Source organism: Pseudochaenichthys georgianus, chromosome 19 (genome assembly GCF_902827115.2).
Source record: "Pseudochaenichthys georgianus chromosome 19, fPseGeo1.2, whole genome shotgun sequence".
NCBI classification, from domain to species: domain Eukaryota; kingdom Metazoa; phylum Chordata; class Actinopteri; order Perciformes; family Channichthyidae; genus Pseudochaenichthys; species Pseudochaenichthys georgianus.
Window position 1 is genome coordinate 13,973,798 of NC_047521.1, and position 16,909 is coordinate 13,990,706.

Here is a 16,909-nt window from a genome sequence, read left to right on the forward strand (position 1 = left end):
TCTAGTGTAATACTAGAACTTAAATTCCGGAAGCCACTCCTGGTCCTTTCATCAGACGGGAAGCGAAAGAACGAGCAAGACCCAATGCTGGTATGATAACAACCAAGCACATAGGCATCTTGTTAAAGTTATCTTATCTTAGCTATCTCTTATACGAACGTACTGAAAAAAATGTGTCCGTCTTTATAGAAGCTTGATCAATGTTGTGCTGCAATATTCCTCTGTGACCAGCAAAAATCAGCAAATCAGCAAAGGCAGTATTTCGTTACTTATATATTTGTTTGTGATATATAGCCTATATATTTAAAACAAATATATACATTTATGTCCTCTACAGTCACGACTACCAGATCCTCCAGAACATGCATTGTGAACGTGCTAACGTTTTCTATGAAGGCGTTTGTGATCTTATAACTTATATGAATGTTTTTATGTCTGAAGTTAGCTTAATCAATGTTGTGCTGCAGTTAGGGTTAGGCAATAGTGTACATTTTCTGGTGTTAGGCCATTTTAGAATAGTGCTAATACTAAATATGGTCATCATCACCATTATCAATGTGGTATTTTACACAAACTGACATCAAAACACTTACTTGTATAACTGCTGTACACCAGTTTTGTTTGTTCAGACAAAAAATAAATAAGGAAATACTTTCTGAAATATTTAATTAAAACACACAACAAAAGTACAATATCACAACAAGGACTTAAAAATAGAAATAACTAAATAAATACTGACGTTACTATTCACAGCAAATTAAGAATAAATGATTACAATACACATTAAGTTTAAAGTATTAATTATATTAGCAAAAATATATATTCAAGTATTAACACTATTAATATTTAGAAAACAACTATTATACACAAGTTTTAACTATTTACGAAACAACTATTTTGGTATTTAAGTATTGAATATTAAAAAAGGTTTTATTAACAAGCATACACATAACAGTTGGACTGGTGGTGCGCTGTCGTGGACTCAGCAGCCTTTGTAAAAAAAAATAAAGACTATAAATAACCTTAGCACAGGTACATTCAATGCTGATGCTCACAGTTTGCCATGACATTTAAAATGACTTACCTGGCACTGAACTGAAGCTGTCAGAGTATGTGCAGCCTAGCCTGTAAAAGCACGACACACAACATTTGAAATTAATTCTACACCAGTGACGTGCGGTGAGGTTCACGGCTGGTGAGGCACTGACTCTTTCAGAGTCAGATTTACAAAAATTATATTTTGACCTTAATCGAAATGTTCGGTTATTTTCAAAAGCTTTTTTAGTCTGATGCTTCGATTCATTTTAAACAGACTGTTCAACAAAAGGATACCCAAAATCTAAATATTGGATTGTTCTTTCTTAGTAAGATCCCATGTTCATTACAATTGTGGTCTTACCTTGACTTGAAGATGAAGTCCATGCTATCCTTCGGGACAACAATCTCCATTACATGTTTGTAAAAGTCCTCCTTATCTTCCTCTAGTTTCAAAAGTCGAGCTTGTTGTTTCCGGACAGCTATGCTACCCACAATTCAGTTCGGCGAAAAGCGAGGCAACGTGACGTCACCCCATTCAAAGTGAATGGGCAGACGCGTTGGAAACCGTTTTTGAAGCTGTCGAAGCTGTAGTGTGGACGGGCCGTTTTCGCTGTTCTACACCGATGGTTATATCATATACAACACTGTAGAAAGACTCAGCATGTTCATAACGACTTTTAAATTTATAGCAGCTATAACATTGCCTCAAATGCTTCAACATTTCCCCGCCGTGATTGGTCAAAGCTTGGATGAATTTTGGAGCCACGAATGTAATTGATTAATACATTTGGAGCTCGCACTGTTATTGGCCCACTAATAATGGACTAATTATCATTGGTCAACATCCTTAATATTGTGCAATAAATTGGAATAGTCATTTGGTCCAAACTATCAAGGTAGCGTGGCCGAGCGGTCTAAGGCGCTGGATTAAGGCTCCAGTCTCTTCGGAGGCGCGGGTTCGAATCCCGCCGCTGCCAAATTTTTTTTTTTCATACATTGCTTGATGATTTACAACTTAAATAATGCACTTGTATTTTCATATAACTAAACCAAAGTCACATACAAAGCTATGAAATTAAAGATTGGGAAAAGACCAGTGTATAGCTTTGTCGCTGTGCATTATGGGCACGGACTCCTCCCCACGTGTCTGTGTTCAGAGTCAACATGGTACCGACACCAACAGGGAGTTAGACACTACACCTCCACCGCTACGCACCACATATCTGCCGTGATAGACACGGATGAGAAAGCTAAACGGTGTAGAGTGCAGGTGAGCACTAAAGCTACTGTGGTTCTGTTTAAGAAGAACCTGTGTGTAAAACTGGTGACTTGACTGTTATTTTGACATGCATGTGTTTGCTAGCTTGGCACGCTAACAAATGCTAGGCTAAACTTGCTACCGGCTACCTGCATGTTAGCTCGTTTCGTTGCTAATACGTGTGTGTACAAATACAAGTTGAGTTTGTTCTCTTTGTCCTGTATTCTTTTGATATGTTTTTATTATTTGAGCCATAATTAAACAATCAACTCGCAGTGTAAGCACAGGCCTGTGATAAGTGGCTGGAGGTTTTGTTGCTACATTACTAATCAAGCTAACGTTACCTATATGACTTACTTTTACGAATAACTGTCTGTTAACAGTTTTATACAATCAGATATTTTAACATGTTAGCTATATGTGACGTTTGTTTCATTGTCTTGCATCATTTCCCTGACTGTGTCAGTGAAAGCATCACTTGACAGACTGCATGATCATGGTCTGCCTGTGTGCTAACTCAGGGGTTTAATCAAACTCAACCCTCTTCTACAAGTCTCCTGAAGACTGACTGACAACAGCTAATGAATGATGTAACTTCAATAATATGCGGAATCACATTGCTAATGTTACTGCACCAGCTACCTGCCACCTATTTTCTTTATTACCAGTTTGGGTGTTGCCACTTCGCAACAATGATGTCTTAAGAATATAAATCCCTTTTTAAATTCTTGTTATGTGTGCCTTTGTTTTCCAGGTTGGATCTCTGAGATCTGCTGCTCCTGTTTCAGCTCTTCTCCCCTCCTCTCTGTTCACATCAATATGGCAAGCGGGGATGATGATGACCCAATTATAGAGGAGGTATGTCTGCATGAAAATAATGAATAATCCACTACATATTTTTTTTTATATTGTGTGAGTTGCATTTTCTTATGTGCCTCTGATCTCAATTGGTGTGATTCTTGAGATGGTTACTTCTTATCTGTGTTAGCATGTGTAAAAAACAAAATCCTTATGGTCAATATTCAGCAGATGTTTGTTGGAAAGTTAGAACACAACTAGGCGAATATGCTTTTTAAATACGCTTCTTCCTGTAACAATGTACAGGAATGTGATTGCACTCACATTTTTCACAAAATTAAGGCTGTTTTATGCATTAGACTGTTACAAAAATACAGGATAATGTTGGCCATTTGTGTCAGTTCTGTCAATGTATGTTAAGCCAGTCAATTAAAATGTTACTTTACTATAAACAATTTAAGAACTTTATTCATTCATTTGATCATTATTTTTTCTTTTTCTTTCAGATTGATGTGTATCTTGCCAAAAGTCTTGCAGATAAGCTGTATCTTTTTCAGGTAACAATGTCATTTGTTGTACTCGTCTTGTTTGTCCTGTTGTGATATTGATGTATAATGTTCAAAGTGCAACTCACTCATCACCTTTTGTTGTTATTTTTCTGACAGTACCCCGTCCGACCATCCAATATGACCTACGATGATGTCAACCACTTATCAGCTCGGATCAAACCCAAGCAGCAAAAGGTTAAACAAATAGTCTGTTATTTATCTATCATCCATCAGTGTAGAGAATGTTTGTAATGTATTTTTTCTTACAACACTCAATAATATAGGTGGAGTTGGAAATGGCCATGGACACAAATAGTCCAAACTACTGTCGCAGCAAAGGAGAGCAGATAGCTCTGAATGTGGATGGCACCACTTACGAGGAAACAAACACCTATTCTGCGTATGTGTTCATTTTCACTGCTAAGATCTGTCAATTGTCCTCAGTAGTTTTTATCATATTTAATCAACATCATCCTGTTTTTATTTACAATCAAGTGTCAGTTGACAAGTATTGGTATTTTCGTCAAGAAAACAATAACTATTTTGGTATAGTTTTATTCAATGCAAACTGTTGCAAATATCATCCATTTTATTATTTTCTAAGCTATTTGAATCAAATGCTGGCAGTAGCTTCCCATTAGCCGCATTGACGCGAGAGTGGCAGCAAACTTCTCATCTAACTTTTGGCAACAAAAGATAATCGTGATTAAATACGTTTTTCAGACTTTTTATAATTTGTGAATGAAGCTGAATAACTATCCAGTTCTGTCTCTGGCCTGAGCATTCTTCTCTCACTTTTTTTTCCTCCAGGAAAATTATGGATAAACAGACCTTCACCTCCATCCAGGCCACCACCAACACCTCCAGATACGCTGCTGCTGTGTTTCGCAAAGGTCCGCTCTGAGCCTGTACTTCCCCATACTTGTGTTTTGGTTTTCTAAACTCGATGCCACTTCTTGTTAATACACAAATTGTCCCTCATATGTTCAAAGAGTCCATGTGAATCTTTATCAGCGTTACCTTTTATTACCGTGTCATCAAATGTACTGTGCTTACATTGAAGATAACGATAGTTTTATTATTCTTCATGTCAACAGGAGAGCTTCACGTCACTCCTCTGTCGGGAATCCTGCAGATGAGACCGAGCTTCACTTATCTGGACAAGGCCGACACCAAAACCAGAGAGAGGGAGGCGGCCAATGAAGGTGTGTCTGTTATTTCAAAATGAAATATAATATATAGACATTTTTACATAAAGAAAAGTGGGGAAGTTCTTCTTGTAAACTCTCAAAAAAATAAATAAAAATGGTCAATACCTGAGATAAAGAAATGACTTAAAGAGAGTATCAAATGATGAATGGCTAGTAAATGTAGCCTTTTTTTAATTAAATGCCACAACAGTTTTCTTCTTACTCACATTTGAGGATTTGCTTTTTGTCTTTGTTTTATATAATTGTAAACTGAAAACATTTTGGATTCAGACTGATGTTAAGAAAACACAGGACATTTTGCTTCAAACAACAATTGGCAGATCAATCTGTTATGTAGATAATAATTAGTGGCAACCCGAGCTTCTTCGGCAGAGCAGACCATATTTTTTCAATTCTAAAAAAATAAAATACTAAAGAAAATGACATGAAAAGTTTAAAGTCTTGTCAAGTAAAATGCTGGTATATTATGGAAGAAGAATGACACATGATGCTTTTATCAACGCTAAATTGTGCTAGCTGGTAGGTTCAGTTAAATGAGTGTTTTGTCTGCAGGTGGAGACTCCTCCCAGGATGAAGCTGAGGAGGATGTCAAAGCCATAACGGTGAGGACTTGCACACACACACACACACACACACACACACACACACACACACACACACACACACACACACACACACTCATCATTACACTGACTTTGTGTCCGTGTGATTATTTTTCTAAAACATTAAAAAACACTGTGTGTGTCCACTGCAGGTGAGGTTTGCACGTCCCGAGTCGGAGCAGGCCCGGCAGAGGAGGATCCAGTCGTACGACTTCCTCCAGAGGAAGCAGGCGGAGGAGCCCTGGGCTCACCTACATTACCACGGTGTCAAGGTAGGCTGCTTCTTTCTTTAAGTCATCACACATGTGAGTTTAAGTTGTGTTGTTATGCTAGTGTTAACCTTGGTACACTGTATTGAATCTTAGCATTTTTGTTTACTGTGGCTTTTTAATAAATTAGATATTTTACCATGTATTTTATTGCTTTTGGTTGTTGCTTTTTAAAATGCAATGCCATTCAAATTTTCAGCTACTTTTATGCAGTTTCTTCAATGTAATATATTTCATATATTCTATGCCCCTGTAAATCACTTTGAATTGCTTTATGTTTGTGTCAGAGGTCGCGTTAACCGAATATTTTTGTTTTAACAATGACGGAAAAATCTGAAAGCAGTCCGTCATTTTGACAGATTAGAACAAACTCGAACAGCACCAAAGTTTCCCCGCAGCGAGGCTCCGGTGTTATGCCGTGTTTTGCATGCCCGCCAAAAAGGAAATGATACCGTTTCCAAACCTAACTTTGCCGTACAAATCTTTGAAATGTCTGGGAGTTTTGGCTTTACGCTGTGCACGCTCCCGCGAGGTGAAGTGGGCATGCATAACACGGCGCTAACAGTTCACGAGCGTGCTCTCCCCCCATCAGCGTTGTGTAAAGGCCAACGGGTAATAGTGGATTTAGACAAACATTTTACGATCCTCTCCGTCAAAATGAGGGGCATCGAAAAAGTCTAGTGCAACCTCTGGTTTGTGTACTAAATATGTCTTTTAGCTTCCTCTTGCTGCATTGTGGTCAGTAGATCTCTTCATCATCAGTTTCTTCTTTGTTTTGTAACTTTGAACATCAGGATGGGCACTCGGAGCATGAACGGCAGTATCTGTTCTGCCAGTCAGTGGACGCCTCGGAGAACTCTGAGCTGGTCAAAACTCCCAAGTGAGTACGAACATCAACAACAGACGTTTGAATACATTTCACGACTTTGACTCAACTAGTATAGTCTTTGTTGAAGTCTGACATTTTCTTTTGGTAAACAAAGCCACTATTGCCTTCCCTTCACCTTGAATGATCGTGCTGACCTAAGATTGCTTTGTTACTTACCGGTAATATTACATCTATACATGTACTTCCTGCCACCCAGGTCCCCGTTTGGTCTGATTGCAAATATAACTTGAGTTAATGTCTGATTCCCTGCGTGCTACTTTCTTAAAAGTCTGCAATACTTTTTCTGTTGATTGACTTGTTGATTCTACCACGACTCCTCCAGCCTAATTGGTAATCTTTATCTAAATGTCCTGTCTTTATGTAATTCTTGCTTAATTTTATTTTTGCAGGGAGTACCTAGCAATGCTAATGCCGCCTATTGCAGAGGAAAAACTGTAAGTATCCCCCACACATCCAAAAGTTTTTATCTCATAATATCAGATCTTTGACGTTTCCCTCTCTGTCTCTCTCTGACTGTTTTCTGAATGTCAGGGTGAAGCCTGTTGGTCCCAGCAATGTGCTCTCCATGGCTCAGCTCCGCACTCTGCCTCTGGGAGAGCAGGTCAAGACCCTGATGAAGAACGGTACGCCACATTTAAACAAAACAATGATATTTTCATGGGTGTTTTATATGAACCCGATATTTCATTTATCATACTTATTGTCAATACCAGTATATTTTGCCAGTCACTTAATTTAAAAGATGCCCACAGTTCCCATGTCGTTTTCTATGTGCCAAAAAGCAGTCCTATGAATTTCCAGTGTATGTGAAATGATTTCCAAACCAGTCATACCTTTTGCTCAGTACATTTCTCATAACCATGAACTGCATCATGTTTTCACACAACCAACATTCACTTTGGTTTTCCTTCCTCTGACAGTCATGTTTAATGTTTCCTCCCCTGTCTCCTCTGCTCTTTAGTTAAAGTGATGCCGTTTGCTAACCTGATGGGCCTGCTCGCCTCCGGCACGGACTCGACGGCGGCGCTGCGCTGCATCCAGCAGGTGGCGCTGCTGGTGCAGGGCAACTGGGTGGTCAAGAGGTGAGAGGAAATGTCACTAAAAGTTTTAAAACCGATAAACGTGTTCAACATTAGTTTTGCAGCCTACACTGAGAGGATTTATAAACCTGGCAGCTCACTGATGTCTCTGTTTGTTTGTCTTCTCTGCAGTGATGTCCTGTATCCTAAAAACACCTGCAGTCCTCACAGCGGGGTCCCTGCCGAGGTGCTCTGTCGGGGCCGGGACTTTGTGGTGGGCTGCTGTCAATGACTTTTGTTCATTCTTTTGAGTTAGCAAAATGAAAGCAATATCAGTGCGGGGCCTGGTGTGTTTTGTTTGCAGGACATGATTTAAAAGTCATCTGTTGTTTCTTTTATAGATGTGGAGGTTCACTCTGGAGCGCTCTGTGTTGAGAAAGGAGATTGCATCCATCATCAAAGTAAGACAGTAATCCCAACATGACTGAATGTCCAACAGTCAGCAATTTCTTTCAAATGTAACTATGATTCAGTTTGTAATAATAATAATTAGTGGTGCACGATAATTATCGGTCCGATATTAGGAATTATGACGTCATCCTGATAAACCCAATAACAGTATTAATAGCCCCGATAATATATTTTTTGGGTAAAAAAAAAGCTACGATGGTGTGTTAAAAGCGTACGAAGACGCCTGCGCTGCTAAACTAGCGGCGAATCTAAAGCCAGCTGCAAAGGCACCGGGGCTTTTACCTATCGACGAGGCTTTTGAAAAAGGCAAGAACTTTATTTGGGAAAATAAATATGGTCACTTTGAAGAGTAAAAACTGTTCTTGGCTTTGTTTTGTTCTTAGTAGTAATGCTCATGTCATTTGCTCACTACTAGTCTTTTTTTTACCACCAGGTGTGCAAAAACTACAGGTACATTTAATATATATATTATATTATTATCGGTATCGGTCTTGAGAAGCAGGAAGTTATCGGTATCGGTTTCAAAAAACCAATATCGAGCATCCCTAATAATAATACATGGTATTTTTATATAGCGCTTTTGCTGGTGCTCAAAGACGCTTGTTTGCAATCATTGTTTGTAATTTGACATTCATGAAAATGTTTAAAAATTGCAAGTTAGTAGGGAAAAACTAATTGTTTTTTGAGGCGCTCAGCCTTAACATATTCACTGCCCCAGAGGCTGCTTTCAGGGTGAATGAGTCTCTTGGGTGTTCAACATGTTTGCAGGGAAGTTGTTAGTGGACGTGTGATGCCTTTTTTCTGTTTGACTTTCTATTAAAAGGAACCTGGACTAAATTGGTTTCATATATTGCTAATAGATCCTTCTGACATGACAGTTAATCACAGAAATAGCACAGGCGCTGAATAAAAGGACAAGCCTCCTCAAATAATGTGAGGAAGAGAACGTTTGCATTATTGTGAGTTACTCCACTGGAGCGTCTCGGAGCGCATGCTGCGGCTTGCTTAATGAAACCTTGAGGCTGCAGCTTTTCTCCTGATTCAGGTAAACCGAACTAACAAGTTGTTCCTCCTCCTCTCAGCTTCCTCCGGAGGATGTGAAGGAGTTCCTGGAGCATGTGGCTGTTCCTCGAGTCAACCGCGGCTGGGAGTTCCTGCTGCCCACAGATGTAGAATTTGTGAAGAAACACACAGACATTGCCCACAGGCAACACATGCTGTGGCTCGGCATCCAGAGCAAGTAGGTCACACTCAAATAACCGTGTGAATCAGGACATTAAAGGCATCGTTTAAAAAAAACAAAACAAGATAGACCCATGTTATATTCTGTCGTGTTGTGTACTTAAATGATTACAAATGTTAACAATACTTTTGAAACCTTGAGAAATCCTTCAATTTAATTTAAACATCTGTCCATTTTAAAAGCGTTATATCCCTTCGAGCAGGTATTATCATGTGGTTGACATTGATTGAAAGTTTGTTTTTGAACTTTATACTTAATAATATAAGGATTTTATGAGGATATATAAGGTCTTCGTCAGGCGGATTTTAAGTACCTGAGAAACAAGCTGAGCAAACATCAGTATGCATTCAAAGTTGTTCTTGATGAGTGTTTAATTTGTACCAATCTCTCGTCCTTACCTTCTAAGGTTGGAAAAAGTGTTCAACTTCTCCAAGGAAGACTTCATGCCAAACAACTCCCCTCAGCCTGGTGTGTACTCAGTCATTGTTCTAACCCCTGTAAACATATAAGAAATGACCCATTCTGCACAAATGATCTGACGTCCCTGGTGTTATTTTCCAGATCCCGTCCATGTGACCGGGGAGCAGCGTCTGAAGAATGCTCAGGACCGCGCTCAGGTAAACAAGTCGTCTATGCAGAAGGACCTGAACACGAGACGGTCAGAAAGCAGCGTCCAGGTCAAACAGGAACCGGTCAGCGACAGGGAAGACGAACCCATGGACACCTCCTCTTCCTCCTCCGCCATCAACGGCTCTGTGAACGGCTACCCCAGCGCCTTCGACCACACTAATGGTAACACGGGGAGTCCGGCCAACGCGCCGTCTGTGGAGCTGAAGGAGTTTGTGAAAAAGACTTTCAAGAAGCATTTTGTACTGACACTGAATGAGTTCAAGAGGCTGTTTGGCCTCCACATCGCCTCCATGCCGTCGGGACACAGCATCTACCCCTCCATCTCGGACCACATGCTGCAGGACGCCATACTGCTCTGCCAGTGCAAACAGATAATGGTGCCTGTGAGTATTCAGCCAGGATCTCTACTGTCGCAACTCAGGATTTACACTTTTGGATCTAAAACTCCAAGTCATTCACGCTGGAGGCTCCTATTCATTGTTCCCTTTCTCAATATGTGTTCCCTGTGCATACTCTTCAGTGTCTGTGAAAACACTGCAAGGCGCTGCTGCACTAATGTGAGCAAATTGAGGAAATATGAATCAAGAAATCCAGCTTGAAGGATCCTCATGGGTCAAAACATCAGTTATATTGCTTTCAACTTCGATGGCAGCACCTTTTCTTTCCAGATCGACCCTTGCTCATTAGTTTAGTTCATTGTTTTAGTTGTCAGGGACAACGTACAAAAAGGGCATACAGCTCAAAGAGATAAGATGCTTTTACCAGATTATAGCAGTTTGCTCATTTCCATCTGCAGTCCCTGGGCAGCTCAACACAAAATACAGCATATACAATTTCAATGACAACATTAACATATATATCACAACATATTTCATACACGCGTGCTAAAATGAATACACTTCACATAAAATGTACTTTATATCTTAGTCAGTCATTAGTGATAAACCCATTAGATGATTGGACTAAAATGAATTCACTTTATAATATAACCGTATAGGATAACTTTATAATATAAGTATCATTTGTTTATCTACCGAAGATGAATTGGCAGCTTTTTCATAAGTGAATTCATTATCTTTCTGTTAATTTTGGCTCATGTCAAAGGCTATGCCGGGGGGGAAACAGACCCGAGTGTTCCTCTGCACGTCAGCTTTAGAAGTGCTGAGATTACTCCACCTTTGTGTTGTACTGAGAGCGGCTGCTACTCTTCTGTCCAGTAAGGACTGCCTGCGTGCTGAATAAGGGGCTTTCTCAGCTTCAATGCCGCTATCAGCTTTCTCAAACAGAATAACGACATTAACGGTCGTTTTCTTGTGTTGAGGCACTGAAGCAACGCAGGGCTGCTTCTCAGGTTCCACTCAGCTTCCAGCAGCCACCTGATACCTCAGTGTGTGGTAGGGATGCTCTGATCGCCAATTTCGGGGCCGGAATCAGTATCGGCCGATATCGATCAAGTGGGCGGGGCCTAAATGGAAGATTTAAACATCACTTTAAATCTTCCATTTAAAGTGATGTTTAAAACTCAGTTAATGGGGCTCATTCACTGGAGCTTCCACAAACAACAATCAACTTAATTATTACATTCAAATGATGTACATTATTCAAGTTTACATTCACTTTGGATAATAACACGGGAGAAATTAGCGGAAGCGCTCTCCCCCCCCTCTCCCCCCCTCTCCCCCCCCTCTCTCCCCCTCTCTCCCCCTCTCTCCCTCCTGACAGCCTGTCAGTATCTCATGCAGCTCACTGATCCAGTAATGAGTGACCCGACAGTGAAGAATAAATATATTTATAATAACTAGTTTAGCTTGTTCCAGAAGTAGATAAAATAGCTAAGTAGGTCTAACTCTTGTGTGTTTCGCTCCGCTCACCGGTCCGTCTCACCGGTCCGTCTCAGCGGGTGGAGCTGCTTCACACACGTTGCATTCCGCTATTTTACTGTCTTTTTCGGACACCTTGAAATACTGCCAGACCGGTGAAGCCATTTTGGCGAGCTTGTTTTGCCGCGCACTGAGAAAAGTGTCATGTATTTTACGTCATGCGATCGGCTCTCGCGATCGGCATGTTTAGAGAGCACCGATCGATCGGTAGAGAGTGAGTATCGGCCGATCTCGATCGGTGACCGATCGATCGGAGCATCCCTAGTGTGTGGGTCTCTGTGTGGGACTGTGGGGGAGCAGTGTGTAGGCTTCATATAGAAGGATGTCATCTGCTCACCCTGTTTTTGTAGCTGTTTTTACTGTGTGTGGAGTTTTTGTAGGGCGTGTTTCAAAAGCAGCCAGATCTCCTGCCAGGACCAGCCCTGTCCCGGCTTAGCTCTTATCCAATCTGAGCCCTTCATGTGGAGGATTCTAACCACCATAGGGAGGGACTGGCCCGATGCCGTCTTTGTTATGCAACAGATTATTGGTCCCAAAGCAAAGCTCATTATTGCTCAGCGAGGGACTTAGCCGTTTAATTGTTTACAAACGGAGGCAGATCCGCAATCAGCTGACTCACCCTTCTACATCACAGTCGGCATTGCTGTTTGAGATGTCTGACAGTTCACAGATCAGTTTTGAGTCTGCACGATAATCCTCCTCAGTGTTGGTCCTCCTGGTCGCAGCAGTGCTCACTGCTCACCATGTTTTAGCCTCGGCATATTGTCAACAGAACAAATTAACAGACTGTCTACCAAAGGAAATGTTTTCAGACTCAACTCAAAACAGCCTATTTAATTGTTTTATTCTTTTAAATTTAAAATCGTTATTATATTTTAATTATATATATTTTTTTTTATTATACTTTATCTAAGTATTTACTAGCCCAAACACATTGAGTTTCTGGTATGTTTTCATTCAGAGCCTATGGGGTAGTGTTGGACAGGTAAACCATGCCACAGCCACCCAACCTGTTCTGAGCAAACATTTGCGTCAATAAACAATCCAGACCCAACCTGCAAACTGCCAATCTCATGCTTTGGAAGAGCACAATTGTCACGACTAAAGCACCTTTCAACAATTCAAAGTGCTTTAGAAAAATGAAATGACATTAAGAGCTTTAAGAAAAATATTATAAAATGTCATTTAAAAACACTCATTTAAAAGCAAAGATAATAAAAGTTACAGTGCAGTGTGAGATACACACGTCTGAAATGTTTAGGTCTGACTCTCAATCATTGCTAACTTTTTTAGCAGAAATAGTTTTCTATGACCTCACTTTCTTTCTACTTTATTTTTTAACTTATCCTTTAGTTATTTCAAGTGTTTCATGCTAAACGAACCCCCCTTTGGGAAATTATAATCTGACCCCATGGTACCTTTTTAGTTTTCACCAAAACTATTCCTCTTTAAAAAAAAAATGCACATGAGTTAAGTTTACTTTGTCTTTCTAGGACTTTTTTGGTATTCTCCGCGAACCAGGGTCTTGAAACCAAAACGGCACACGTAGGGGACTTTAACCACTTAGAAAAGTAAAACTAGCTGTTCTCTGACAAATTATGATTTGTTCATACAATAGTGTCAGGGAATCATTTGCCCTGCATGTCCTCCTTCACCCTCGGACGCAGATGAGTGGATGCCATGGCATTTAGTTGTTGTTACCAGTTTATGACCGGGCAACTCTCGGTCAGAGATAGTTATTGTTATGGGACACCTGGAACACATCCTTCTTGGGGTGTAGATGACCCCGAGCCATAAGCGACAACTAAAGTTGATTCAGTTTCTTCAGCTGTTTAAGAATCTATTGAAGAATGTTGATTACCCTCAGCAAACTAGCTAAAACCCCCTACCAGAGAGGAGAACCCTCAGAATTGATTGTGGCATCTCAACCGTGTGTTCAAACCGTGGCCCGTGACATGTCTTGTGAATTCTCCGGCAGAAGCTCCAAATAAACCGTCAGTGTTTGCCATCAAAGCTCCAGCTCTCCTCGTGTCTCTCTGAGTCCTGTTTCCAATTGCTTCAGAAGTTTCCCCCACAAATAGCATATTGACAAATCAGCCAGAAAGTGTCAGTCCTATAAATTAAGTGTCTGAGAGAATAGTAAGCATTGCTGTCAATTCCTAAATGTTGCATAAAATGGTTTGAATCAAGGTTTTAAAGAACAAGCATGCTTTATACTTTTGTTATACACACACTTTGTTATACCACTTTGTTATATATGAACTGATAACCTGTTGAAATGCTTCTCTAACTTCTGCTTCGCTCTGTCTTCAGTTTCCTGCTCAGACCACAGCAGCCACTGACGAGCAGAAGGTGTTTGGTTTGTGGGAGACTGGAGAGGAGTTTGACACGGTAAACTATTTCACAGGTTTATAGCAGGTCCGTTTTGCATCTTGTCTCTGCATGCACATTCTGCTGCACAAACCACAAGTTCTCTGACATGTCACATGAAACTTCAGAGACCACATGCACTGTCTGTGTGAGCCATGACCTGCGAGAGTCATTACTGCAACGCCACACAGAAGAGCGAAGTAGAACTGTTGACACTTTGTGGTGTTTAGCTGCAAATGGCTGCACTACACTTCCTTTGTTAAGTTCCCCGACATGAGGTGACTCTTGTTGCCTTACAGTGAAAGTACCACACACTCTCCTGTCCAGAGTTAAATCTGAAGATCAATACCTCTCTTATTTGTCCAAGGAAGCAAACTCCACGCACCGGCAGCTCTAAAGCTCACTAATTAAATCCTTAAATCTTCTTTCTGTGTTGTGTAAAAACAACAAAGCTGTGGTTGTTACAGTGATGAATTTGGCTTTTGTTTTTCTGGGCTGGACTCAACAGCTTACATTCAAAAACACTTCAAAATTAGTACAGAATTACACAAGCATTATAGAAAAACGAATGAGCGATTTTAGGGGTGGTGTGTTTGTTTGTTATCACTGGACAGAGGCTAGCAGTTTGCCCTGTTGTACTCTTTGTGCTAGCTAATCTTCTTCTTTGAGATGGATTGACCTCATTATCTGTCTCTTAGAAAGTGAATACGTGTAATTCCTAAAATGTTGAAATCTTTCCCTTTTTTATTAAATCTTTCTTTCTTCCTGCAGCAACGCCGCCTGCTGTATGAACTCTTCAACAAGAACTACCGCATCAGGAGGACTATGATTCAAGCCAAACTCACACAGGAGTTAGGAGACGCCTGTAAGGCGGACGTCGACCGGATGCTAAATGTGAGTAATCACTGAATAGATTACTTTTTAACCACTATGCATCACTGGGGACCATTTTTGCTTTTCATTTGTAGCCTTGTTAATGCATATGGAATACATTTTAACGGGTGGACGTTTTCTTTTTTTCTAATTTTAGAAGTTCAACTCAGCTCCTTTTTAAATAAGTCAATAGTAAACTGTGCAGCTAAAATACAATTACTCAGACCCTTAAGGACAAGAATATCCTAACTGACATCACAGAGCTTACGTCTCCTCTTCTTCACTGATGGTACCTGTCTGTGGTTCCAGGAGTGCTGCATCAGCCATGCGGGGATGTGGTACCTCAAGGGAACGGTTCCGTCCTGACACTGAGAGCCTGCGGTCCCCTGTCAGCCAATCAAATCCTCTCCAGGTTGTCTAGTGGGAGGGCAGCCAGAGAGACGAGAGCCAATCACAATCACAGCTCGCCCTGCTCTGAGGGCTTGCGAGTGGAGGACAAAAAGACGGCGGCCGTCTGCTCAGAACATGAAGTTCATTTCATTTCAACTGAAGCATTTCTGACGGACACAAGCAATCTGATGCAGCGCGAAGGAAAGGAACTCACAAGAGCTGAGTGTCTGAGGGGGGTATATGGCTATATATAAGGAATATATAAGGTTTATCAGTAGATTTTTGGATTTGTTGGACCTCATGTTTGATTATTTTTGAATTAAACTTTTAAAGATCCTTTTACTATTGAAAGTGAAGGGGATCAGAGTGCTTTCATTTATCTCCTGAGTTCTATATTTTGCTCGAAAAAACACTATACTTTCTTATATCATCAAAAAAAATGTTCATGCCCTCGAGGGAAGAAAACCTTTTTTACTTTTCAAATATTAACTTAGAACATTATCTCTAATAGGAGTCTGGTATTTAATTAAGGTATTCTAAGTAAAACATGTGAAGGCACTTAAAGAAACTGTGCCAAATTCAGGAGTCCTGAAACAATAAGTGAAAAGAAAATGATGCAGAAACAAGCAAAAAGTCACAATGTTATTATGCATAATATGATACAGCAGAAATAACTTAATATCGTTGGCAATCATGGAGCTGGAAACTGCTGCATGAAATGTGGCTTTCCCACATGTCTGTATTATGCAGTGGAATGTGTACTGAACAATAAAATCTGAGAAAGTGGATTCAATGGCTGATGATGTTTGTTTTTGGTTGAATGTGCAGAGTTTGGTTTTCCTTTTTATGAGAGACTGATTTGATGACGGCCAATAAGGATGCAACTTTGAACATTTCTTTCGGGAATGTTGATCAGAAATCTGTCGGGATTGAATCCATTTGTATGAACAAAGTGCAATGGATGTGACGACAGAGTGGCTCGTGGTCCGGTTCAAACACTGGACCGCCATTTTGGAGTGATGTGGGAGTTGCTATGGATACACTGGTGTATCGCCGTGTGCTGCTATCTTGAGCCTCACAAGACGAACTCCCACCCATTCATTCAGAGAGGAACAGGAACAATGATGCATTTAAACTTCCTAAGAGAGGAAATGTTGGACATCAGATAACGACCGCTGTATTATTTTTTCATTAGTTTGTTACTTTGCTCAATAAACGCTGTTAATGCCAACGGGTGACGTTTTCTTTTGTCATTATTAGTTATTGATCTGTTAAGGGTCAGTAACCTTTACATGTCAGACCTTTAATTGGTGAGCTTTTTTTGTTAACATGAACTACTTTTTGTCAAACATAAAAGCTTAACCCTTAAATGGATAATCAATTGATTGCTATTTTCTACATTGCACCCATATTACATCCT

General features: G+C 40.3%; 1 protein-coding gene, 1 long non-coding RNA gene and 1 other non-coding gene across 3 annotated transcripts; 2 read left to right on the forward strand and 1 right to left on the reverse strand.

The window, feature by feature from the left end:
- Positions 1 to 873: 873 nt before the first annotated feature.
- Positions 874 to 1,504, reverse strand: LOC117464474 (uncharacterized). Its single transcript, XR_004554093.1, has 3 exons — positions 1,400 to 1,504; positions 1,085 to 1,125; positions 874 to 990 (listed from the first exon to the last, which is right to left on the reverse strand). It is a non-coding gene; the product is annotated as an uncharacterized lncRNA (long non-coding RNA).
- A 429-nt stretch (positions 1,505 to 1,933) lies between these two features.
- On the forward strand, positions 1,934 to 2,015 carry trnal-aag (transfer RNA leucine (anticodon AAG)). The gene has a single exon. It is a non-coding gene; the product is annotated as a tRNA-Leu (tRNA).
- Positions 2,016 to 2,186: 171 nt separating this feature from the next.
- Positions 2,187 to 16,282, forward strand: polr3e (polymerase (RNA) III (DNA directed) polypeptide E). The gene is made up of 21 exons (XM_034106886.2): positions 2,187 to 2,308; positions 3,051 to 3,154; positions 3,601 to 3,651; positions 3,760 to 3,837; positions 3,927 to 4,042; positions 4,453 to 4,535; positions 4,740 to 4,847; positions 5,406 to 5,455; positions 5,608 to 5,727; positions 6,519 to 6,604; positions 7,003 to 7,047; positions 7,145 to 7,236; positions 7,575 to 7,695; positions 7,825 to 7,906; positions 8,034 to 8,093; positions 9,186 to 9,343; positions 9,753 to 9,814; positions 9,908 to 10,359; positions 14,170 to 14,247; positions 14,998 to 15,120; positions 15,409 to 16,282. The coding sequence occupies exons 2-21, from the start codon at positions 3,116 to 3,118 to the stop codon at positions 15,463 to 15,465; spliced, it is 2,061 nt and encodes a 686-aa protein (XP_033962777.1). The 5' UTR covers positions 2,187 to 2,308; positions 3,051 to 3,115; the 3' UTR covers positions 15,466 to 16,282.
- The last annotated feature ends 627 nt before the right edge of the window (positions 16,283 to 16,909 follow it).

Bases quoted from the DNA above. Each gene is read 5' to 3' on its own strand.
- polr3e (XM_034106886.2), top strand. From the start codon at position 3,116: ATGGCAAGCGGGGATGATGATGACCCAATTATAGAGGAG. The intron at 6,605-7,002 runs GTGAGTACGAAC...TTATTTTTGCAG, and splicing joins GAGCTGGTCAAAACTCCCAA to GGAGTACCTAGCAATGCTAA. The intron at 8,094-9,185 runs GTAAGACAGTAA...TCCTCCTCTCAG, and splicing joins AGATTGCATCCATCATCAAA to CTTCCTCCGGAGGATGTGAA.